The following is a 25,924-nucleotide window of genomic DNA, read 5'->3' as shown; positions in this document are numbered from 1 at the left end:
CAGCCATTTCTTTTCTTTAAAAAATTGTGTTTTGATTAAGGGTGAAAAAAGTTCCGTGATCTTTTGTCTACAATTATTGTCTGATAACCATAAACAATTTATTTTATTTGGCAGGTATCAAATGTGCATCCTAGGTTATTAATAGGGTGGCATGGTGGCCCAGTGGTTAGCGCTGTTGCCTCACAGTAACAAGGCCCTGGGTTTGAACACCAGGCTGTCTCAAGTCCTTTCTGTGTAGAGTTTGCATTTTCTCCCCGTGTCTGCGTGGGTTTCCTGTGGGTGCTCCAGTTTCCTCCTACCATCAAGAAGACATGCATGTTTGGGTTAATACTGTCTGTGCCCCTGACCAAGGCAATGGAAAGAAGAACTGGAGTTGGTCCCCAGGTGCTGCAGCTGCCCACTGCTATGGGTTAAATGCAGAGAACACATTCCCTTGTAACAATACAACTTGTTTTAAGAATACAGTGACAAAGGGGTCCGCGGAGGTGTAGCGGTCTAAGCATCGGCTTTGTGTCGATGCAGTTGCCCACTGTGAGACTGGGGTTCGCGCCCCGGTCTCGTCAGATCCGACTATGGCCGGACTCGATGACGCAGCAATAATTGGCAACGCTGTCTTCGGGAGGGGGGCGGAGTCGGCTTGTGTTCGTCACATGGATGCGTCGCTGGGTTTGTCGGTAAAAGCAGTGGTTCGGCCTGATTCGCCTTGTCACGGAAGTGGCGAAGTGTCTCCTTCGAGACTGCCGGCCGGAGAAATGCAGTTGGCGAACGCATACAGTACGAGGGTGGGTGCTTGTATTAAAATAGGGATCGATTGGCCACTAAATTGGGAAAATCAGAAATACATTTTTTAAAGAATACAGTGACAAAAGTGACTTTCTTAATGTTGGAAATATTTACAAAAATGGGGATCAACACTTTAATAGTCCATTAATGTTGAGGGCATAGTGACTTCATGTAGTATATGAACAGGGAAGAAGTTTGCTGGATGTGAGATGGTGAGAAGATGATGCATTATAAAACCCCAAACACCACGTCATGGAGCTCTAGTTAATGTGAGGTCAACATTAAATGTATTCTTACTTGATGTTTGAGGCATAGAGACATAGCAACTCCTGTTAGAACATTTTTGATTTTCTTTTTGTTTTATCGAACGCAATAAGGAAGCCAATCTCAAGACAACTGAGTGTGGCAGACGTTTCCTATGGACGTTTGTCAAAAAACCATCAGGCGGTCAGGTTCCTATGGTCGGGGAGGGGAATGGACTTTTGGGAACACAGCAGCCTTAAATCTGATTCCCCCCCCCCCCCCCAATAGTAGTCACAGCACCAGGATCCGGTGGATCCAATAGCTATTAGAAAGACATTTCAAGCATGCTGTGTTGTAGGGTTTTATTAATTTTTCAACCTACAATGACCATAAAACTAAAAAAAAAAGAAAACAAAAAAATAAAAATAAAATAAAAAAAAACGGGAAAAACAAAAAACATGATCAAAGGCTATGACGAAAAGGTTGTAAAACAGGAATAGGGCGTTGATTTTACAGCTACTTACATCAACTTTCCTGTCAAACACGTGTGAAAGGGTGGAATAAAATGAATGGATAATTCACATTAAATGTTCCATTACGTTTTTTTGTCCTCAATTTCTACACAATTAAAAAAAAATGCCTAAATTGTAACAGATTGGCAATTTTTTTTGGCAAAGTTAAAATCCCTCACATCTTTCTAGGAAGAAAAACACTTCTCATTTGCCGACTTAAAATACATTACAATAGCATAATTTTCAAGTAACAGATAGGGGAGTTTATTCCTCTTGGAGCAATTGTTGAAATAATTAAGTTAAATCCGATATAGACAGGACAATGCAAAGAGTCAAAGGATCCTGGAAACCCAAAAGGTGGAAATGATTGGTTCACATTTACACTGAAAAAGACATCCCTGATAGAGGCTGTAAAACGAAACATTCACATTCTGCTTGCTTAAGTAAATATTGACATGGTTGCATTATTTCCCCCGCTTGCCTGTCCAGGCATCCTTTCATGTTATACAATTCACACAGTCCAGTTTAAAATCACCCACCCTCAAAACTCAAGCTCATTCATCTCTTGATGCATGCTCAAGTTGAATCAGTTCATCTATTTGAAGAGGGAATGACCATCCTTGACCCGGGGGCTAAGAGTACATCTGTCACCATCTTACAACACCGTGACTGCAACCATTCCCCAATCCTCTGTGAACATCTTTATGCATACTCAATAATTCAGGTAAGAAAATCAAAGAAAGTTGAATCAAACTGATTGTTGGTTTCAGTCGTTATGCCACTGTATAGTTTATAAGGGTGGGAATACCTGCAGTCAGTTTTGACTGAAGAGGTCACTTAGATGAGGGATGAAAACATTTCTCCCACTAAACGTGTCCAGATGAACTGATTTAACTTTCTGAGATCAAGCTCATTCATTTCTTCAAAAGGCGCATGGGTGTATTTAAGGAGTTCAATTCACTTAGCTTTCTCTTCTATCAAAATATAGAATTCATTAATAATAATAATAATACATGGGAGGGCTAAAATACAGAGCAAGTGAACAAAGATAATAAAATGATACACAAAGCGTTTTTTTTGTGTTTTTTTTTGTTGTTGCTGGATACAGTAGCTACAGGACCACAGAATTCAAAGTTCAGGCATTGTCAGGTCTTGTCCCAAAGGGAGAGAGTCAAAGGTTAAAGGGTCTTCCAATTACTGGGACTACGCCTTGATGCTCAGACACGGGTGTAAGTTCAGCCTTTTTTCCTGATCTCAGATCAGATGTTCAGACTAACCACAACCCTCTCCTGCCAGTTCTTTATGGCCTCAACATCTTGACTTACCCCTCTTTTAACACGCTTTCTCCACATCGCCTTGTTGAGTCTGGCCATCGAGTGAAATTCGGTTAAGATTAAAAAAAGTATCCAATAAAATAAGAAATTAAACTCAAAAACTTGAATTTAGAATTCAAAATCGTCATCTGCCATGTCAATAGCCCAGGCAAACTTTTCACGCTGGGTTTTGTTGTAGATCTTCTCAATGGGAACACCCCACTTCTTACACCTAAACGAAACGGCCAGACAAAAAAAAAAAAGTATTAGCTTTTTATTTCTATGGGTTATCTTTAACATCTGGCTGCATTATAGCAAAATGCCCTGTTGTGGTTATGTTACAGCTATTATGTCTTATCCATCAAAGGAGCAAGAAAATGCTACAGTTTAATTTCAAATGACTGTTGAGAATAGCATCTTACCAGGCCACAGAGATGCGAGGGTCCAGATAGTTGAGCTTGGAAGTACCCAGGGCAATCTGCTTGTTCTCTTCACGATCAGTTGCCTGCACTTCCAACTTCATCAGTTGCTCCTCTATCCTCTGAACGGCTTTCTTCTTGGTCTCCACAGCCCTGTAGGATAAAGTCTTTGTTAAACAAGACTCCTAACACATAGGATGAGTGAAATCAAGGCCTACCCAAAATCTCCCTTACTCACTTTTTCGACTTCTCATCTCTCCGTACTTTGGCATCAGCCTTGGCGCTCTTGAGCTCTCTCTTGGCATCTCCAAGCTGGCCCTTTTTTGCATCGATCTGAGGATATCATATTGGTTGGAGAGTAATTTACTGTCCTTGTGCAGTAGTCTGCAATAATATAAACCCTTGACATATCTCAACATCAAGTATATCAGAAAACTGACAGCATGATAGCCATGTACAGCATGATAGCCTTATTGCAAATGTTTAGTTCAACAATAAAATGCACCATAATGTTTATATAGTAACTATGGCCAAGACAGAAGCCAAACCTACAGTTGTGCTTGAAAGCTTGTCAACCCTTTAGAATTTTCTATATTTCTGCTTATATATGACCTAAAACATCATCAGATTTTCACACAAGTCCTAAAAGTAGATAAAGAGAACCCAATTAAACAAATGGGACAAAAATATTACACTTGGTCATTTATTTATTGAGGAAAATGATTCAGTATTACATATCTGAGGGGCAAAAGTATGTGAACCTCTAGGATTAGCAGTTAATTTGAAGGTGAAATTAGAGTTAGGTGTTTTCAATCAATGGGATGACAATCAGGTGTGAGTGGGCGCTCTGATTTATTTAAAGAACAGGGATCTATCAAAGTCTGATCTTCACAGCACATGTTTGTGGAAGTGTACCACGGCAAGAACAAGGGAGATTTCTGAGGACCTCAGAAAAGGCATTGTTGATGCTCATCAGGCTGGAAAAGGTTATAAAACCACCTCTGAAGAGTTTGGACTCCACCAATCCACAGTCAGACAGATTGTGTACAAATGGAGGAAATTCAAGACCATTGTTACCCTCCCCAGGAGTCGTCGACCATCAAAGATCTCCAAGAGCAAGGCATGAAATAGTCAGCCAGGTCATAAAGGAACCCAGGGTAACTTCTAAGCAACTAAAGGCCTCTCTCACGTTGGTTAATATTCATGAGTCCACCATCAGGAGAACACTTGAAATACAATGGTGTGCATGGCAGGGTTGCAAGGAGAAAGCCACTGCTCTCCAAAAAGAACATTGCTGCCCATCTGCAGTTTGCTAAAGATCACGCGGACAAGCCAGAAGGCTATTGGAAAAAAATTTTGTGGACGGATGAGACCAAAATAGAACTTTTCAGTTTAAATGAGAAGCGTTATGTTTGGAGAAAGGAAAACACCGCATTCCAGCATTTTGCTGCATATGGGCCAGGACGGCTTGCCATCATCGATGGAACAATGAATTCTTAAAGTGATACTGACATCAAAATCTGAAAATTCCTATTGATAGGCTATGTTCCCAAGTTGGAATGTGACCATGGAGAAATTCAGTGGCCAAAACAGCACATCTGCGGCCACTCGAGAGAGATCTGTGATTGAATGTAGATGGTTGTCCAATTACAAATTGTGCCGGTGGATACATAGACACCAGTCAATTTGCATATAGGGTGTGTTCGTAGTGAGATGCTATAAAATCACGGCAAAGCCATCCTTTCAACCCCTCCTGCTAGCTACTTGGCTTGAGTTTGTGCTATTTTGCTGAGACTTTATTATCGATCTTGCTATGATGTATTGCTATCTATCTATATATCTATATATTTATCTAAATATCTATCATCTATCTATCTAACAGTTATTTGTATCACCGAATCCTCCTCGAAACTGGAATCCTCGCAGGGGATCTCCCTCTCACTCGCTGACATTTTTTGTAAATAACAAGTGACGTGCGGTACCAAGCCCCACCCACCCAACAAGACAGTAGCCCCTAGCTTTGAATTCATAAAACCACACCTATTTTCAGTTATTATTCAAACTCCCAATGGTAAAAAATGTGTTCAGAACATTGGTAGTCACACCAGATACTGAAAGCAAAGGTTCACATACTTTTGACACTCACAGATATGTAATATTGGATCATTTTCCTCAATAAATAAATGACCAAGTCTAATATTTTTGTCTCATTTGTTTAATTAGATTCGCTATCTACTTTTAGGACTTGCGTGAAAATCTGATGATGTTTTAGGTCATATATAAACAGAAATATAGAAAATTCTAAAGGGTTCACAAACTTTCAAGCACCACTGTAGGTCTTCTTTCTGGATTACATTTTACTGAAACCCTTTATTTAAATGAGGGCACAATATGGCCTTTTAACTGAAAAAGAATTTCGAGCAAGGATAGATTAGTGTGGTTTTATACAATTACGTAGTTACAAAGGTCACCCACCTTAGTCTGTAGGTTCTGCATAGACTTCTCAAAGGTCTTAGGTGGAGCCCTCTGATGATTGCAGAGAATGGCCACAGCTCTGTTAGCCCTGTTGTAGGACAGGATCTTAGCTGGAATGTTTTCCTCCGCTGGAAAGGGAATAATTGTTATTGGTTATTGGGAATTATATGTACACTCCAGTGTTTGTTTTTCTTGGGTGGCAAAACACTCAAAAGCTAGCAAATGCAATGTTTACTACTCAAATTCTCCAGAAGAAAAATGACAAAGTAATTAAGAAAAAAAAATGTACTGAAAAATAACGCCTATTTTTATTCTTGTATTTTATTAGGGATGGGAATTTTCAATTATTTTCCTTGTTTGGTCAATGGTGGGATTTGATCAGTTAACCCATTAATTTATAGTCTAATATCCTGTAAAAGCACGTGCCAACATGTTAGACCACAGCCAACAATAAAATTCATTAATTATATACAATGCATTTAGTACTGTCTCAAAGTCAATAAGAACAGCTACAAGTGAGATCTCTGATTAATTTATTGAACCATCAAAATGTGGAACAATGCCTGGTAAAAGAAAATACAATATCTTAAATATAGAAATATGCTACTTTTTCCCCTTACAATACACCTCTTAAATACTGTTATAAAAATAAATAGGTATATAATGTGCAAATAACCTACTTTCACAAATGGGAAAAAATACAAATAAAATCTCAAATTAAATACAAAATTGCTATTTAATAATAATAAAAAAACGAAAACAAAAACAAACAAATCACCAGTAACTGGTTTAATAGATGAATAGGTGGTCTATCACTTTTTTAAATAGATTTTAGGATTTAAATATGAGAAAATAAATAAAACAACGGTTACAAGTCTTAGCTTAATTTTTAGAAAGAAACATGAATTGATCAACTTGTTTGGGAGATAGCCGAGCAGTCTATTTACAATCAGACTGGCAATGGAGAACACTCGCTCTGCAGGGCCCACATTCAGGCCATTGGTCGGGACTCACCTCTTCAGACTTCATCTGTGATTTATGATGTTTGTTTTTCTTTCCCTTTTGTATCTGCCCAAGTTGGAGAGTACTGCTGGTGTCGTGTGTGGCTGCCGCTTCTCCCTCTCATAGCTCCCCTTCCCATCCACCCCTGTATGTCTGTGTTAGGTTTATCTGTCGTCTTGTTTCACCCCATTTATTGTAAAGCGCCTGCGAGTATTAGAAAAGCGCTACATACGTATAATTTATTATTGTCTGCCAGGTAGTACCGGTAAGTTCCAGGCTCCATGTATCACCGATTTTGGTGACATTCCTGTATGACAATGTGGCCGTCACTGCCCATCGTTGCTCATGCACCATATCGATCACCGAATTCCAGCGTGTGCAACAGTACTGTATCAGCTTGTTGACGGGCAAACTCTGAAGCTCCTGCTTTCTCTTGAACACTTGTTGCAGTGGTGCTATGGTGAAAATGAGGCACTTAACGGCTGCATCCTGCCACCACATGGCTCATATTAGCACTACTGAAACAATCATATATGGCAAGGTGAAGTGTATGGGCATAACAGCACATGATTCCCATTTTCTACCAAAGTCTTGTTTGCAAGAACCATGTTCTTTGCATTATCCTGCCGCATGCACAGACTTTTCCAGTCAATCCCCATATTCTTCAGGGACAGTTTGACGATGTCCAGTGATGTTTTTGGCCGTGTGTCTCATCTGTGCTGCGAGTTTGTAGGACAGCAGTTTTAATTTCCCATCCCTCCATGTAGGAACATGTTACAGTTACAGTGCCTTACTAAAGTATTCAACCCCCTTGACAGTAATCACTAATTACTGGATTACAAAAGATACTCACACATCGGTTCCTGATTATTATTTTCGTGGGCCCATAAGCTCTAACAGCATGTTCCCAAAGCCAAAATAAGTTATGTTTCACTGACTTTTTATTAATAAATTAAAAACTAAAATATAATACTTGCATAAGTATTCAACCCCTTGTACTCTGCAAGCTCAGTGTTTACACAAATGACAAATTATTCCTAAAACAAACTCAGGTTAACACAATTGGACATAATTAGTGTGCACTTGTAAGATAATAAAGTAACAGTCTCATTTATGGATATAAAAAGCCCTCTAAATTTCATTAGCCGGACATGAACTCCATCAGAAAATGAAGACAAATGAGCCTAATACTGAAGTAAGAGACAACGCTTAAAATGCAGAGGCTGGGAAAGGGATACAAAACAATATCCAAGTGTTTGGGTGTCCCACGGAACACTGTTGGATCCATTGTCAGAAAGTGGAAGCTGTATCACACCACCCAGATGCTTTGTAGGGCAGGCTGTCCCTCAAAGCCAAGTGTCCGAGCAAGACGTGGGCTGGTGAGGAAAGCCACAGATGATCCTGCAATCACTTTGAAGGAGCTCCAGAGGTCAGTGGCTGATACTGGAGTAAATGTGCATGAGTCAACCATATCATGGGCTCACCATAAATCTGGCCTGTATGTGACGGTGGCAAAAAAGAAGCCGTTTCTCCAAACTATGCATATAAAAGCACGCTTGGAGTTTGCTACCAAGCATGAGAGAGGCCCAGTTAGGATGTGGGTAAAGGTTTTGTGTTCAAATGAGAGGAAAGTTGAGATTTTTGGCCAAAACTCAAAGTGTTGTGTGGTGCAAACCTAATACTGCTCATGCCCTAAAAAACACTCTCTACAGTGAAGCATGGTGGCAGAAGCATAATACTATGGGGTTGCTTTTCATCTGCAGGCACTGGGAACCTTGTTCAAATTGAGGGAAGAATGGATGGAGCTAAATACAGGGAAATGTTGAAGAAAAACTGTTGCAGTCTGCCATAAAACTGACGTTTGGGAGAAGGTTCACCTTCAGGGGTGGAAATTAACTTTTTTGTCCACCTGCCACTGTGGCTGGTGGATTCCAAAATCTACCAGCCACTCAATTTTTTTTACTAGCCACTTTCTTGTTTTAACCGGCAGTGTGTAACTGCATGTGAAAAATAATAAAACAAGATCTACAATATTCAAGCAATAGGCTATTTTAAATATTTAAACTCTTAAAATACTATTTTCAAAATCTAGTTTACTCTTCTATGGTTTTCAAAATTGTGTACACTACCTTTAAAACATTTAACATATTTGTCAAAAAATAACCAGTGTATCAGTGCCACCAAAATTCCCTTTATTATTACATAAACCAAGACTGTAACAAGTAGAAGGAATAGTGTCAGTATGGGTCTTAATTCAACACTTAATCTAACGTTAGTAAATGACGATTTACTTGCTAACTACACGTAACGTTAGCTAACTAATGACATTACATGACAGCTATATTCTGACCTTAATTCAACACTTAATATAACGTTAGTGAATAGATTTTAAAAAAATTACGATTTACTTGCATTGCCACACGTAATCTGTAAATGGCCTTCCTTTTTTCGCGATTGCGTGGGCATTTCTAAACAGTAGGCTCATCTTCTCCAACTGGGACGTGTTCATGGCAGCGGTATCCTGTGGGGTCGATTTTCCCTGTACTATCTTTATTAAATGGAAGTGGCATTTGGATGATTCATGGTCTTTTATGGCTCCCAATTTTAGGTTTTTAGTCCCAATAATGAAACTGTTAGCTTTCTTGTTGGCATCCGAAGCGTGTTGACGACATACCGAACAGAACATTGTCTGGCTTGTCTCCTCATAAACTAAGCAATCACGGGACTCTCTGTCTCCGTTGTCAGTTATTCTCCACTTCTCATTAAAAAAACGTTTTCGTTTCATCTTCGCCTCTTTAACCCGTGTTTCCTCCTGGGATGTTTTCTCTGCAGACCTCTTAACCCCTGCGATGTAACGTCACATTGTGTTTTCTGGCTCTCTCCTCGTCCTTGAAAGTGTCTGTGTGAATTAGCAGACTTGCAAGACAATCGTTCCTATACTCTGCCCCCGATTGGCTAACCAATGATGGCAACAAGTACTAGCCAATCAGAGGCAGAGTAGGGCGGGTCATAGGGGAGAAAATAAGGCAGATTCGCGATTCAGTATGTCACAAATTGCTACTTTTCTTTACCCGCCACCGTGGCTGGTAGGTTGAGCAAATTCACCCGCCAATACGCAAATCCACCCGCATTTGGCGTGTAGCGGGTGCTAATTTCCATTCCTGTTCACCTTCCAGCAGGACAATGATCCTAAGCACAAGGCTAAAGCAACAATAGCATGGCTCAGCAACAAAAAGGTGAACGTTTCAAAGTGGCCAAGTCAAAGCCCAGACCTCAAGCCCATTGAAAATCTGTGGCAGATTTAAAATTGCAGTCCAGAGGCACCATCCCACCAACCTGCAAGACCTGTACAAATTCTGCCAAGAAGAATGGGCAAAAATTACTCTAGAAGAATGTGCCAAGCTTGTACATACTTATCCTAAGAGAATTATGGCTGTTATTGCAGCAAAAGGGTACTCTACAAAGTATTGATATGTGGGGGTTGAATACTTATACAAGCACTATAATTTAGTTTTTAATTTATTTTAAAAAAGTCAGCGAAACAACTTATTTTGACTTTGGGAACATGCTGTTAGAGCTTATGGGTTCACAAAAATAATATTGTTCAGGAACAGATGTGTGAGTATCCTTTATAATCCAGAAAATAGTGACGACTGTCAAGGGGTTCGAATACTTTTGCAAGGCACCGTATATACAGTTAAGGTCAAAATTATTAGCCCCCTTTATGAACTCAATCAAAACCCTTAACTTTGTAAATGAGCATAACCAAAAGTGTTATAGTTTAATTGCTTCCAAAAGAACAAAGAAAATCTCCACTAAGCTTAAGATATTTTACCGACGCGCTGAATTGAAACAAGAAAAAAACAAACGTGACAAGGCCAAAATTATTAGCCCTCTGACAATTAATAGTCAATAGTGTAACATTTCTGACTCGCAACAATCTCTTATGGTAGTTCCTAACTAGATTGACACATGTCTCTTGAGGGATTTTAGCCCATTCTTCCATGGCAAATTGTTCCAGCTCATCCAAATTGCATGGTTTTCGAGCATGGACATTAACCTTCAACTCCCGCCACAGATTCTCAATAGGATTGAGATCTGGGCTCTGAGAGGGCCACACCAGGACCTTGATTTTGGTGCCCTTCAAAAAGTTTTGGACCGACTTGGATGTATACGTATGATTCGGGTCATTGTCTTGCTGGGAGACCCAGCAGCGACCTAAAGCTAGACTGGCAGCAGATTTCTTTATATTATCCTTCAAAATGTCAACATAATCTTCTTTCTTCATGATCCCATGCACCCGAACAAGGTTCCCTGTGCCTGAAGCAGCACAACAGCCTCACAGCATTATGCTCCCACCACCATGTTTAACTGTGGCAACTGTGTTTTTAGGGTTGAAGGCCTCTTCCTTCCTTCGTCAAACAAAAGCAACATCCATGTGACCAAACAGTTCAAGTTTAGTCTCATCACACCAAAGGACAGACTTCCAAAACTCATGTCCATGTTTCAAATGTTCATGGGCAAACTTCAGTCTGGCTTTGATGTGCCGCTGTGTGAGCAATGGAGTTTTTCTTGGATGATGACCTCGAAGCCCACCACAGTGTTTGAAACATCAAGTCCAGAAGAGGCCAGTTCAGCAACAATTATCGGCAAAGATCCGGGGATTGTTGTTGACATCTCTGACTATTTTCCTCTCCAAAGTTTTTGAAATCTTGCGCTTTTGAACATGCCCAGGTTTTTTTCTAACAGAATTTGTCTCCTTGTGCTTTGCAATGACGCAACGTACAGCTGTTCTAGACACTGTGAAACGCTTGTAAATGGCAGTATAGCCTTCCCCCTTAAGATGAGCATCCACTATCTTCCTTCTGAGTTTCAGACTGATTTCTTTACTTTTTGGCATGATGAAATTACTTCCTACCAAGAATTTAAGAGTAGTCATCTCCCAATCAAGTGTTCAAGTGCCACTAGCCCTGTTCATTGGAGTCCCTTAAGTAAAGTTCAATGCTGATTGATTGCTCATGTGTGGTTTGAAAGCTGACTGATTGCTCAGGTGTGGTTTGAAAGCTGATTGATTGGTCAGGTGTTTTGAAAGCAAAAAATAACATTAGGGCTAATCATTTTGACCACCTCAATTTTCACTACATTTTGTATAAAGCAAACCTGAAGATTTATTTTACATTCCAAAATGTACCAAATAGGGGCCTTAACATTGATGGATGTTTTACTATGTAAAGTTTTATGAATGATGCAAACATTGGGCAGAATCTTAGGGAAATGTTCCATAGTTCCTTGGGGTCTAATAATTTCGACCTTAACTGTATGCCTCTGTTCTGAGGGCAGTCCACCCATCAGTGGTAAAGGCAACATTGTTGACAGCACAAAGGTCTGACTTTAATTCCCCAACTTTGTTGCTGTATTCTTTTTCTCAACCCACGCTGTAATTATCTTACATGCAGGTACCTTATATTCTGGCTCTATAAATTCTATGAGATCATCCCCCCTCAACAAATGTAAGGGGTAACATGTCTTCCGTAATCACTTAAGTGACTAGCTGTGTTATCTGCTCGTGTAATGGAATCACACTTGCATTTAACGGTAACAAAGGATGCCATACTTGCTTGTTTTCCTTTGGGAGAGAGATCCCTCCTCTGTTGCTCCGCCTGAGGTTTCTTCCTATTTTTTTCTCTCTGTTAAAGGGTTTTTGTTTTTTGTTTTTTTTGGGGACTTGTTCCTTATCTGATGTGAGGGTCTAAGGACAGGATGTTGTATTGCTGTAAAGCCCATTGAGGCAAATTTGTAATTTGTGATAAAGGGCTATAACCAATAAAATTGACTTGACTTCCTTCAAGAGATTTGTAATGGTGCTTTTGTTGCTTGCACATGATATCTCATTGTAGTCACTGGACTAGTACAACTAAGTTTGATGCCATATAGCTTGCATTGAATCCGATGCCGGTCAATCTCTTCAAAGTATTTCCACACTCCGCTGTGTTTTCCCTTCAAGATCCCACTGCTAATCTCAAACTACCAATTAAAATAGAACAGAACACTATTTAAACGGGGTTTTTTATTGTTTGAAAACATTAATTTAAACAGCTAAGCTAATCATAATGCCTTAAAAAAGTGATATTGCAGTAACAATATTGACTTTTCGATTAAGGATCGGTTTCGATTGACCGATAACCATGCCCATTCCTATATTTTATAAAACAACATTTATCCTTAAGTGCTCTAACTTCTGGAGTCAAATATAGGCCTAGTCTAGTAATTGGTGATGATGCGGTACCTGAGATGACGGCACTTCACAGATGCAGTGGATAACACTTTTGCATTGCATGTGAAGTCATCATACACAACTTTGACAAAGTGTACCCCAACTGGGCAGAATTCCCAGCCAAGATGGAATTCTCTCCCCAAAAATAGAATAAAAACGGCCTCAAAGTCACACCTTTACAAGAACAAAGTTACAAAGCAGAAGCGTATCGCAAATTCCTCTAAGGAGTTGGACAATTTTGATTTTACAGCTACAGCACATTATTTTGAGCAGGCCAAGGGCCAACACAAAACAAAATGGGCCAAACTGACCTTTCGCAAAGTACCGCCCCAGAACAGTACTTGTCCAATCCTATCTTAGCAATGGTTTCTATGTGAGGGAGGTCCGTCAAGCTTTCAAACAGACAGCAAAATGCTGAAACGGTCTGCCTATGGGATCTGCAAATCGGATACTAGATATCTGAAAAGTTTTGAGGGGGTCTAATTTTCTTTCCCTTCCCGAAACCCAGAACGCCAGAAGCACAATGTCGGCAATGGATGTCGCAGTATAGCAGACCCCATGGCCAGCTTAATCCATCCAAAATCAACAAAAATACCTGTGTGCTCCAAGCTAAGCTTGCAACTAGTTATTATTGATAGCTAATGTATTATTACCATTACTTTTACCAACACAATAGGCCCTTTCACATGACGTCAGAGAACTTCCGTTCTGACTCCTTGCAGGTTATGCTAACTTCCGGACGGACTATGGAGTTTACACAGCCGCTCACAACTTGCCTGAAATACGGCTAGATGATGTACCACGGATTGCCGAAACATTTGCATTAACCAAACAGTCCAAACTCGACAAAGGCTACAAATTCTTCATCGAACGGTACCCGTTTGATTATGCTAAATAACTTATGTTAAAGGTAATAAGTATAAATCATAGTCAGAAAAAAAGCGAGATCTTAGAGATCGATCTTGAGAGAGAGAGAGAGAGAGAGAGAGAGATATCTTATGAGAGAGAGCAATCTTGAATTCAACTAAACTTATGGAAAGATCGTGCCATCTCAACCAATCTGAAAATGAAGATACTGCAAACAGTCGTATGGCCAGTCATGATATACAGAAGTGAAGGATGGACTTCGCCTAAAATAGATGTAAAGAAAATCAATGGTGCTGAAATGTGGTTTTGCCGCCGTTTGCTGAGAATAGGTTGGGTAGAAAAAAGAACAAATGAAAGTGTGCTGCAGCAACTTGGAACAAATATGATCTTTCTGTTGACCATTCAGAGATGAAAACTAAAATATTTCAGCCATGCTATGTGTCATAAGACCTGCAGTATTATGAAAAATAGATAGATAGATAAATAGATAGACAAACGGTCCGACTGGCAGAGACAGATAGATATATAGACAGACAGACAGAATCATATGACTATGATTAGCTAGTCTTAACGTTATCTTTCAAAATTACTTAGGTTGAGCATTCCTGCATTTTCAGAAGTCGTCTCTACATTCATGAGTCGTCTACGGCGCAAACCGAAGTGAAGATAACCTGCTTCGCGGAAAAGCGGAAGTTAATTGACGTCATTGTGAAAAGGGTCTATAAAGGCAGGGCCACGGCAGTAAGCCCTGGGGCTTAGGGTGGAAGTATGTCATATGCATGAACTACGTTCCTTACGTCTTGGTTATGTCCTGCGAATTTCACTGTTTGTGAATGCTGCCATTTTAAACATTGCATCGCTAGCTAAAAGCTAACATTTGCGAGCTAGTTTCTTACAAGTTTTTGTAAAACAAAAAATGGAAAATCCCAATTCTAGGCAATACTGGATGACAGAGGAGACCCAAGCTACTCACGATATAGTTTAAATCTGATATTCAGAAGCAGCTGGATGGCACCGTAAGAAATGATGACATATACAAAGTCATTGTCAGGGAGCTTGAGAAAGTCAGTATTATCAGCAACGTTAAACAAGTCCGGGAGAAAATAAAAAAATTGAAGCAACAATACAAAACGGTACATGCCAACAACAATAAAAGTGGAGCAGCTCGTCACTCTCTCCCCTGGTACGAAAAAAATGAAACGTGTGTGAAGCAGTAGGGCTAGGGAAGTGGGAAAACAACACGAACTGAAGACCTTGTGCTTAGGTTCCAGAGCTAAGTTCCAGCGCTTAAATTCTAGGGCTTAAATTCCATAATGGAAAGCCGGCTACTGATTACTACCATTATCAACATATCAATGTATTACTGACTAACATTATTAATGTACCTGATGAACGTAACCAGCTTAATCTGTGGCCAGAGATACATAATTTAATGATAGCTAGCCCGTTAACATAACTTTGTTACGCTAGTCACAGGTTAGCCAGGTTCCACCTTTCATTTCAGAGCATAAAGACCCGCGGGGAGGGTCGGCTGGGATGTGTTGATATGGAACTACTTTGTGTGTGCCAAGCAAAGGGATACTTCATGATGTCATCGTTAGTAATGCACCAGATAGGAAGTTCAGTCCAATGAGCCTACAAGTGAAAGTTATCGGTGTAACGGTGTTATGTTATAACGTGAATAACGTAAGTGAACGTTAGTCGAGACTTCATCTGATTAATGCTGACACATAACACTACATGGTGCCAGAAGTCTAGAGGACCGAGATGGCAAAGTTTCCGCTGCCTGAAAGTTTGGATTGTACTCGCCCTGAAAATTGGCTAGAATGGCGCCAACATTTTCAACACTTCAGGATAGCTACAAAGCTAAACAAAGAAGAGGGGGAGGTGCAAGTCTGCACGCTGCTGTACTCGCTGGGAAGAGAATCCGAAAGGGGTTCAAGTCCCTTACCTTTGCACAAGGGGAAAGTCAGAATGATTACGAAACTGTATTGGCCAAATCTGATAACTACTTTGTACCAAGAGTTAATGTCATCCATGAGAGGGCTCGATTCCAAGCAGGGGCCAAAGCAGCAGTGCAGTTAAATGAGATTGCCTCAAAGCGTGCGCAACATGCAGACAGATGAAAACGCAGCACTGGACAGAGAAAGGGGGGCAACAGAAAACAAGCAGCACAGCCACAGCACTGGAGTGGGAAAGCCACCAAATGCTACAGGTGTGGGAAAGCACACACTAAAGGAGACAGATGCCCTGTAAAGTATGCTGCATGTCGTAATTGCAGTAAAATTGGACATTTTGCTTTAGTTTGCCACTCCCGTGTAGTGGACGAGGTCACTGAGTCAGTCCTACTTCCTCTGAGAAGTCACAGAGGTGGACGACTCAAACAGTGCAAGGATAGTGAAGCTGCCACTACAAGGTATCACAGTTAACTTCAAAATAGACACATGGGCAGATGCAAGTGTCATATCAGAGAAAACCTACAACCTCATAGCAAATAGACCAAAACTCAGAAAGTCTGTGATAAAATTAGACAGCCCAGGTGGTAAACTGAAATGCATAGGCCACTTTAAAGCCACTACTGAGTGGAAGGGGTGACAGTTTAAGTTCAAACTGAATATGATTAAAGGGCAGGACAGTCACCTACTAGGCCACAATGTAGCCGTTGCAATGGGCCTTGTAAAACGCATAGAAGAAATCAAAAGCTCAGCACAGCCAAAAAGCTCCTGTTCAACAGAAATAGGCACACTGAAGATAAAACCAGTCAAAATAACCTTGAAAGAAAATGCAGCACCGTACAGCATAACCACAGCCAGGCATGCGTCTTTGCCGATGCTTCCAAAAGTAAAAAGGGAGTTAGACAGCATTCTCGCTAAACAGAAATCAAGGAACCTACTGAGTGGTGTGCCCCAATAGTACCAGTGCCTAAGAAAAACAAGGAGCATATAAGAATCTGTGTGGACTTTAAAAAGTTAAACAAAGCAGTCAAACGAGAAAAATACACACTGCCCACCGTAGATGATATTCTGCCCAAACTTGCTGGAGCGAAGGTATTTTCTCTGTTAGACGCAGCCAGTGGTTTCTGGCAAGTACCACTAGACTCAGAGTGCCAAGCTCACAACTTTCATGACCCCCTTTGGGAGATTTTATTTCAACAGGTTCCCATTTGGCATTACGAGTGCCCCAGAAATATTCCAACGAGAAATATCGGCGCTTCTGAGGGATCAGGAGGATGTGGCCACGTATATGGACGACATCCTCATCTACTCAGATACCATAGAAGAGCATGAGGAGAGACTCCAGCGCACTCTGCTCACGCTAAAAAAAAGCAGGGTTAAAGCTCAAACACGACAAGTGTCTCCTATGTCAGCGAAAGCTCATCTATCTGGGACACTGTATCGTTGAGAACGGCGTCTGCCCAGACAAGACCATGGTCCAGGCTACCACTCAGCTAGAACTGCCATGCAATGTGACTGAGCTGAGGAGATTCTTGGGCATGATTCACTACCTAGGCAGGTATCTCCCACACCTGTCTGAGGTCACCAGACCCCTCAACGACCTCCTGAAGAGTGACGCGATGTGGACTTGGGGGGCAGCACAGGAGGGGGCCTTTACAAAGGTAAAACAACTAATCACCGAGTTGCCTATGCTACCCTTTTATGACTTGACAAAGCCCACAATAGTCAGTGTTGATGCCAGTAATTATGGCTTAGGCGGGGTCCTTTTGCAGAAACATGGACTGTTAAAACCCGTAGCCTACTGTTTTAGAGTACTCACGGAGGCAGAAAAGCACTACGCGCAAATAGAAAAAGAGTGCCTCGTGTCAGTTTGGACATGTGAAAAATTTATAAGATATCTGTACAGACTTGATTTATTCACTTTACAAACTGACCACAAACCACTCATTTCCTTGATAAACAGTAGAGACTTAGATTCAGTACCGATGAGGTGTCAGACACTGTTAATGCGCATGATGCGTTATAATCCTACTGCTTAATATGTCCGTGGAAAGCAGCTCGTCGTTGCAGATACGCTGTCACGGCACCCTCACCAACATGCAGCGATGGAAGTCTCGGAGCTGACAAGCGAACTGGAAGCCTATGAGGAGGCTGTCCAGGAGGCATGGCCCATCACACCAACCAAGCTGGACATTGGCAAGCAGCAGACACTGCAGGATGGTGAGTTGCAGTTGGTCAAGCAGTTCGTGACAAAGGGATGGCCCAGTTATTCAGCAGATGTGCTGCTCCAGGTAAAAGCCTGTATCTACACACCATCTTACAACTTCAAAAGGGCTGGTACTGTACGACAACAGAATAGTAGTGTCTCAGAGCTTGAGAAAGAAAATGCTGCAGCGCATTCATGATGGTCACCAAGGGGTAGTGAAATGCCGTGAGAGAGCTAAGTGTAGTGTATGGTGGCCTGGAATCAGCAAATATATTCATGAAATAGTCAGCACATGCAGAGAATGTCAGACGTCTCAGCCTACACAGAGAAGACAACCACTGATCACTACCCCGCTCCCAAGCTGCCCATGGGAAAGGGTGGTGGCTGATATTTGCAAACTAAATAAAGCAAACTTCCTAGTTACTGTGGACTATTTTTCAAGGTACATTGACATTGCCCACCTCAAAGACAATACCATAGCCAAGTTAATGAACATCTTTGCTAGATGGGGTTGCCCTAACAAACTAATTACTGACAACAGGCCTTAGTTTTCTGGGAGAGTATTTGCTCAGTTTGCCAAAAAGTATGATTTTAAGCACATCACGACAAGCCCTCACTACCCCCAAGCTAACGGCGAGGCAGAAGGAGCTGTAAGGACTGCTAAGCAGATCCTAAAACAAGCAGACCCGTTCTTAGCACTAATGACTTACAGATCAAGTCCCATACAAGCCACGGGCACGAGCCCAGCACAACTCATACTAGGATGACAGATCCAGACTACAGCCCCCACCCTGGAGGCCAATCTACAGCCTGCATGGCCAGACCTTCGGCGAGTGAGAAGGGCGGATGAGAGAGCCAAGGAGAACTACAGACGAGACTACAACAACAAGTACAACAAGGCCCTCCCAGAACTACAACCAGGGGCCAGTGTTGCTGCGAAGCTGGATTACAAGCGCGGGTGGTCAAAGCCAGCTGTAGTCCTGCGAGAGTGTGACACACCCCGCTCATACATCATCCAGACAGACAAAGGTGAGCTGCTAAGGAATCGCCATCACCTTAAACCCATCCACCTTGCTCCTGGGACTCCTTCTAAAGAGGGGGATGTGGTCACAGAGGGATGCTAGAGCGTCCTCACCTCCACCAGCTGAGATTGAGAATCAACCTCCTGCCACTGCCACCATTGCTGCACCAAAAGCTCCGGTGCGAGTGATGCGCTGTGGCAAAACTGTGAAACCACCGGACAAGTATGGGGAGTACATTTTGAAATAGGATATAGCCTGCAGTTATGATAGTGACTGGTAGTTCACCCGGATCACTTTGGTTATTGTATGTTTTGTTCTATGGCAGAAGTTGAGAGACTGTTCCTGTGAGAGAACGATAGAAGAAAAAAAACTGATGTCAAACAAATGTTGAAATGTTGGGTCAATGTTTCATTGATGTTTAACTCTGTTTACAGGTTGTTTAAACATGTTAATATGACAAGTCTTCCAGGGTTTGAGTAAGAAGTAACAGTAAATGTGGAATTGCAAGAGTAACTTTGTTAAGATGTATGATGATTTGTACATTCATTTCATTGGATAATGAGTTACTGTCATTTGCATGTCTTATCAGACTCAAAGGAAGGGAGATGTGTTGATATGGAACTATTTTGTGTGTGCTAAGCGCAGGGATACTCATTGTTAGTGATGCGCCAGATAGGAAGTTCAGTCCAGTGAGCCTACAAGTGCAAGTTATTGGTGTAACGGTGTTATGTTGTAACGTGAATGAAGTAAGTGAACGTTAGTCGAGACTTCATCTGATTAATGCCGACACATAACACTACAGGATGGTCTCTGGCCAGTCTGACATCCCCATATCTGGTCTATTTTAAACGTTTCTCCCCCTCTGTGAGCTCCAGGTGGGGACCGGCCATTCGGAAAAGTCATCCCGCCCACGGAGGCATCTCGTTTTCCTTATTTTGTTGAAAATCCCGGTTCTGGTCCGAAGGTAAAAAAATAATGGGGTGTTTTCCCCTGGCCCTGGGGGGGGGGGGGGGGGGGATTCGCAGGGCGGCTGAAAAAGAACCCTCGAAAAAGCCTGGATAAAAGAACGCCATGGGGAACATAGGCCAAAGTCAACACTATAATATGGTGATGTTGACAATGGATTATTAAAAATATGCCAATAATAGCTGAAATATTTAACTTACCCTACAGTGCAACAACACAATTGGTCTACAATGTTTTTCAGAATTAGTTGATGGGGTTTCTCATTCGTTGATTGCGACCGGTAAAAGTAAAGTAAAACTGACTTGTATGGACTCCGGGCTGCCGAGTGCGACTGTAATTGAGGATAAAGCTTACCGGTCGCAATCAAAGAATGAGAAACCCCATCAACTAATTCTGAAACACATTGTGGACCAATTGTGCTCTTGCATTGTAGGGTAAATTAAATATTTCAGCTATCATTGGAATATTTTTCATAATCCATTGTCAACGCCGTATTATAGTGTTGACTTTGGCCAAGGTATCCCATGGTGTTCTTTTATCCAGGCTTTTTCGGGGGTTCTGTATGGGCTCCTGGGGTCGGAGGTTCGGCCAGGGGCATGCCCCGGGGGAACTGCCCCATTATTTTTTTTTTACCTTCGGACCAGAACCAGTATTTTCAACAAAATAAGGCAAACGAGATGCCTCCGCGAATGGGATGACTTCGCCAAACGGCCGGTCCCCACCTGGAGCTCACAGATGGGGAAAAACATTTAAAATAGGCAGGATATGAGAAGGTGAGACTGGCCAGAGACCATCCCAGGGCCCAGCCGACTCTCCCCGTGGGTTTTAAAGCACTGAAATTAAAAGGTGGAACCTAGCTAACCTGTGACTAGCATAACAAAGTTATGTTAGTGGGCTAGCTATCATTGAATTAGGTATCTCTGGCCACAGACTAAGCTGGTTACGTTCATCAGGTACATTAACAATGTTATTTTGTTAGTCAGTACTGTGTTGATATGTTGATAATGGTAATAATCACTGTGTGGGTAAAAGTTACAGTAATAATACGTTAGCTATATTAGCTATCGATAATAGGTAGTAGCAAGCTTAGTTTGGAGCACACAAAGGTATTTTTGTTGATTTTGGATGGATTAAGCTAGCCATGGGGTCTGCTATACTGCTAAATCCATTGCCGACATTGCGCTTCTTGTGTTTTGGGTTTCACGAAAGGAAAGCAAATTACACCCTCTCCAAACTTTTCTGATATCTAGTATCCGATTTGCAGATCCCATAGGCACACCGTTTCAGCATTTTGTTGTCTGTTTGAAAGCTTGACGGACCTCCCTCACATAGAAACCATTGCTAAGGTAGGATTGGACAAGCACCGTTCTAGGGTGGTACTTTGCGAAAGGTCAATTGCTGGTGAATATTTTCAATTCTGGCATTAAAACGGTCATGAAGGTACACTGAGCTATTGAATACAGGTGAGATGCAAGAGTGTCCAGTGGCCATAAAATATTGTTTACCGTGGAAAACAGGGCTCTTGTGTTCCCTTTGCCTGATCTAATTAAATTTGCATAATAGGATGATTTAGCTGTGGAAAGAGCCTCCTTATAATGAAGTATGTGGTTGTTATACATGTCTTACAAGGCCAGTTTTCGCATAAAGGCATTCTAGGCAACAGCTTTTAGCTTTAAACTAGCATAATTCAGGTGTAAACCAAGGGGCAGAATGAGTAAAGGAAACAGACTGGGCTTTTAAAGGAGCTAAACCATTTAAGAGACTAAATTCCATCGTTGTAATGTGAGATCAGTTCGTCTTGGGTGGATAAAATTGTCTTTGCTGGGGAGGTTATCAATTCCACCAGAAAGAGAAGATAAAGCAATATTCTTAATGTTACAGAATGAGATGTTACGTAAAAAATTTGTTTTGGATAATGTTAAAATTGAGAGACACAAAAACTTAAGGTTGGAAATGTGCAAATCAGATGCATTACAGTTAAGAGGAGTTACACCACAGCAGCAAATCAGATCAAGGATGTGTCCTTTGGAGTGTGTAGGAAAATCAATATATTGCTGTAATCCAAAACTGTCTAGGCATGAAGTAAAATCCCTTGGGAGTATTGTTGACATTATCCATGTGTACATTAAAAAAAAATAAAAAATCACCCAGCATTATCAGGGGACAAAGAACACAAGAAGGTTAGACAAACAGAAACTTCTTTTTAAGAAATCGTTATTGAGCTTGGGTGGTCGATAAACAGTGGCTAGTATAGTAGGAATTGGCCCACTGATTTGTACGATAATGGACTCAAATGAACATGCGCAGGCACAGATATAATAGACACTTTCCACTGTAAAGTACCATGAGACTACCCCCTCTGCCAGTTGCATGGTATTTGCAGGTGTACATAAATCCAGGAGAATAGTTTGATTAATCTGTGAAAAGTCATTGGGTTGCTGCCACGTCTTAGTCAAGCAGAAAAACTAACTTACGATCATTCAGTAGATCATAAAGTAGACGTTCTTTGTTGGTTAGTGAGTGGACGTTAAATAACCTGATGGTGAGATTGTTTTTGTCGAGTTTGATGCAAGGCTGACCTGGCGAGGTTAGCTAGCGTGCTGTGGTCAACAGTCCATCCAGACTTGGAGGAATAAGGAATGAAAAGACCAGAAGGAACATGTTGGTTTTGTGTGAATCAAAACTGAAGCTCTGGCGGAATCGACGGTGAATGTATTTCTGACAAAAATTACTAGCGATATCCAGGTGAAGATGCAATGCCGGTGGTGGCTCAAAGGTGGGGTCGTTGTTGAAAAAGTGCACATCAATGAGCCTTGGGCAAAAATGACCCTGTCACCGGTCACTGCTCCATCCCCTCTGCCGATCCGGGGAGGGCTGCAGAATACCACATGCCTCCTCCGATACATGAGAAGTTGCCAGTCGCTTCTTTTCACCTGACAGTGAGGAGTTTCACCAGGGGGAAGTAAGCACATGGGAGGGTCCCGCGATTCCCCCCTAGCCCCCCCCCGCCACCCCGAATAGGCGCCCCAACCAACCAGAGGAGACACTAGTGCAGAGACCAGGACACATGCCCACATCCAGCTTCCCACACGCAGACACGGCCAATTGTGTCTGTAAGGACGCCCAACCAAGCTGAAGGTAACACGGGGATTCGAACCGGCGATCCCCGTGTTGGTATGCAATGGAATAGACTGTGACGCTACCCGGATGCCCTCCCTTCGACCACTTTTGGTAAGTACCGACTGCTACATACCGGAAACACAAGACCAGGGGCCTCATGTATTCAATTGTTACTATGGGCAAATTTGTTCTTACACACCCATGGGATTTTTTTAGCCCTGAAGTATGTCTGAGACCAGTGTAGAACCTGGGTAACTCCTGAATTTAGACACCGATTGGCTAACACTGATGTCTTTGCAGGCCTGGGTGATTGCTCATTGCAAGAGGTAGACGACAGATGTTAGGAGAAAGGAATTACAAATAAACATCATGCTTTGCTACAGACAATCTTGAGGGCTAAAAAATCCCATGGGTGTCCAAGAACAAATTTGCCCACAGGAACGATTGATACATGAGGCCCAGAATGTTTTGGAGATGCTCTGACCCATTCGTCTAGCCATCACAATTTGGCCCTTGTAGAAATTTCTCAAATGCTTGCCCATTTTTCCCCACTTCTAACACATCAACTTCAAGAACTGACTGTTCACTTGCTGCCTAATATAACCCACCCCTTGACAGGTGCCATTGTAACGAGAATGTTATTCACTTACCTGTCGGTGGTTTTAATGTTCTGGCTGATCGGTGTATCAGTTTCCTGTGATTGATCTTTGTTTTTTGTACTTTTTCAAATATATCCACTCATGATTTATGGCTAGGCACCAACGCAAGCTACAATTGTTTGCTTTTCGATAAAATGTCACATCAAGAACATTCAATACACTACATATAGACTTCAATGCATTAAAATTTTACATGCCAATTTCTAGTCAAATTAGATTAATATCCATCATCTAAATGTGCTCTGTTGTTATGAGCACTATTAACAGATGCCCTAATGGGTTACGCATCCAATGCATATGGATGTTGGTAAATCTCTCATGTCCAGCCAACTAAAATTTTACTAGTCACATTGGCCAGCAGAAAAAAATTCCTAATGGAAACCCTGGTATAGAAATGCTTTCAAGGGGAGCTGCGATTGTCAAACACAAGCCTTTCCGTGTAAAAATCAAATACTAAAAAAAAAAAAAAAAAAAAAAAATCAGTCTTCTCCACAAGGCCTCATTCATATATTGAGTCCTCTTTTCTCATTCCACAATGGACCTGTGCTGAATGGATAAGAAGGGTAGACTTACGACTGGTGAGCTCCTTCAGCTGCTGTTGCAGAGTGATGGAGGCATTGTAGGTACGGAACACTTTGGCCGTCAGGCCATCCATCAACTCTTGGAGGTGCTTGTTCAGAATGGAGGTCTGGAGAAAACACAAATGGAACAGTTAAGAATCACTAGATGAGGATATGTCATGACAGCAGTTGCAGTAAATCCAATGTCATTATCAAATCAAATCATATTTTAACAACACATTATGGGGCAGTTGATGCCAAGATACAGAAATAACCAAGTATGGACTGACATGATACAAGGACAAAACAGTAAAATATGTACATCAAGACTGGCTGTATACATCGAGCATGGACAAGGAAGTATTTTACAGAAGGATATTTTGCTTACATTGAGACGGTCAAACAGGTCATCATCTGGCTCCTTGTTTTCCATGAATAACTGTAAGTTCTTATATACCTGAATGATGAGGGAGCGATACACAAGTTTAAAAAAGACAACAGCAGCAAACTATGAGCACTCAAGAAAAACTGCTATGTAGCGAGAGAGGCTTCTTTACCCTTTTTTCCACAGGAACTGTGTTGTAGTAACGGATGGAGTCTTTACCAAGGAAGTCAAACTCCACCACATACTCTTGGCCATCTTTCTCTGGGTGTAGCTTAATGTGCTCCACTCTGAGAGAGCAGCAGCCCACCGTGTCTGCCGTTTCACCTTCCTCCTTCTCGTTACCTGCTCTCAGAGCCAGCTAGTGCACATCAGATGACAAGGATTCAATCCAACTCAAAGGGGCACCAACCTCAAAACAACCAAAGTGTGAAGGCCTTTCTTTCTCACCAGATTAAAATTTCAGTTATATAGAAGTTGCAATTTTATCAACACTCAAAAATGAACCCAAGTTCTATTATGGAGATAGCCTATTCATCACGAAGGCAAGGCTACCTAACACAAGGCAAGGCAAATTTATTTGTATAGCCCATTTCAGCAACAAGGCAATTCAAAGTGCTTTACAAAAAACATAGAAGGCATTAGGAAAAGCAACATCAGGCAATTAAAAGACATTTAAAAACAAATAAAAAGAGAACAAAAGTTAAAGTGCAGTGTAAGACAATCAAAAGCTTCAATTTTTATTTAAATGTAGGCAGAGCTAACAGGAAACTCTTCAGCCTTGATTTAAAAGAACAGAGTTGCAGCAGACCTGCAGTTTTCTGGAAGTTTGTTCCAGATATGTGGTGCATAAAAACTGAAAGCTGCCTCTCCATGTTTAGTTTTGACTTTGGGATAGAAAGCAGACCTGTCCCAGATGTTCTGAGAGGTCTGGATGGTTCATAGTGTAGCAGAAGACCAGAAATGTATTTTGGCCCTAAACCATTCGGTGCTTTAGAAACCAAGAGCAGAGTTTTAAAATCAATTCTTTGTCGGACAGTGAGCCAGTGTAATGACCTCAGAACTGGAGTGATATTACGTCTACATATAGATATACGTCTACATTGTTGTTGTTTTCTTGCCCTTTTGTATCTGTTTAAGTCGGAGAGTACTGCTGGCGTCGTGTG

General features: G+C 41.5%; 1 protein-coding gene across 1 annotated transcript in view; it reads right to left on the bottom strand.

Annotated features, from left to right (window-relative positions):
* Positions 1 to 1,373: 1,373 nt before the first annotated feature.
* Positions 1,374 to 25,924, bottom strand: part of top1a (DNA topoisomerase Ia) — a 41,139-nt gene continuing 16,588 nt past the window's right edge. Inside the window, exons 15-21 of the mRNA XM_056273081.1 lie at positions 24,934 to 25,119; positions 24,765 to 24,833; positions 24,390 to 24,504; positions 5,746 to 5,873; positions 3,509 to 3,603; positions 3,274 to 3,423; positions 1,374 to 3,083 (exon numbers count right to left, since the gene is read on the bottom strand). Of these exons, the coding sequence (XP_056129056.1) occupies positions 2,981 to 3,083; positions 3,274 to 3,423; positions 3,509 to 3,603; positions 5,746 to 5,873; positions 24,390 to 24,504; positions 24,765 to 24,833; positions 24,934 to 25,119 (846 nt within the window). The 3' untranslated portion in view covers positions 1,374 to 2,980. The remainder of the gene's footprint in view (positions 3,084 to 3,273; positions 3,424 to 3,508; positions 3,604 to 5,745; positions 5,874 to 24,389; positions 24,505 to 24,764; positions 24,834 to 24,933; positions 25,120 to 25,924) is intronic.

Source organism: Lampris incognitus, chromosome 2, assembly GCF_029633865.1.
Source record: "Lampris incognitus isolate fLamInc1 chromosome 2, fLamInc1.hap2, whole genome shotgun sequence".
Classification (NCBI taxonomy): domain Eukaryota; kingdom Metazoa; phylum Chordata; class Actinopteri; order Lampriformes; family Lampridae; genus Lampris; species Lampris incognitus.
Note: the sequence above shows the minus strand (reverse complement) of the source record. Positions and strands in the feature narration are given on the sequence as shown.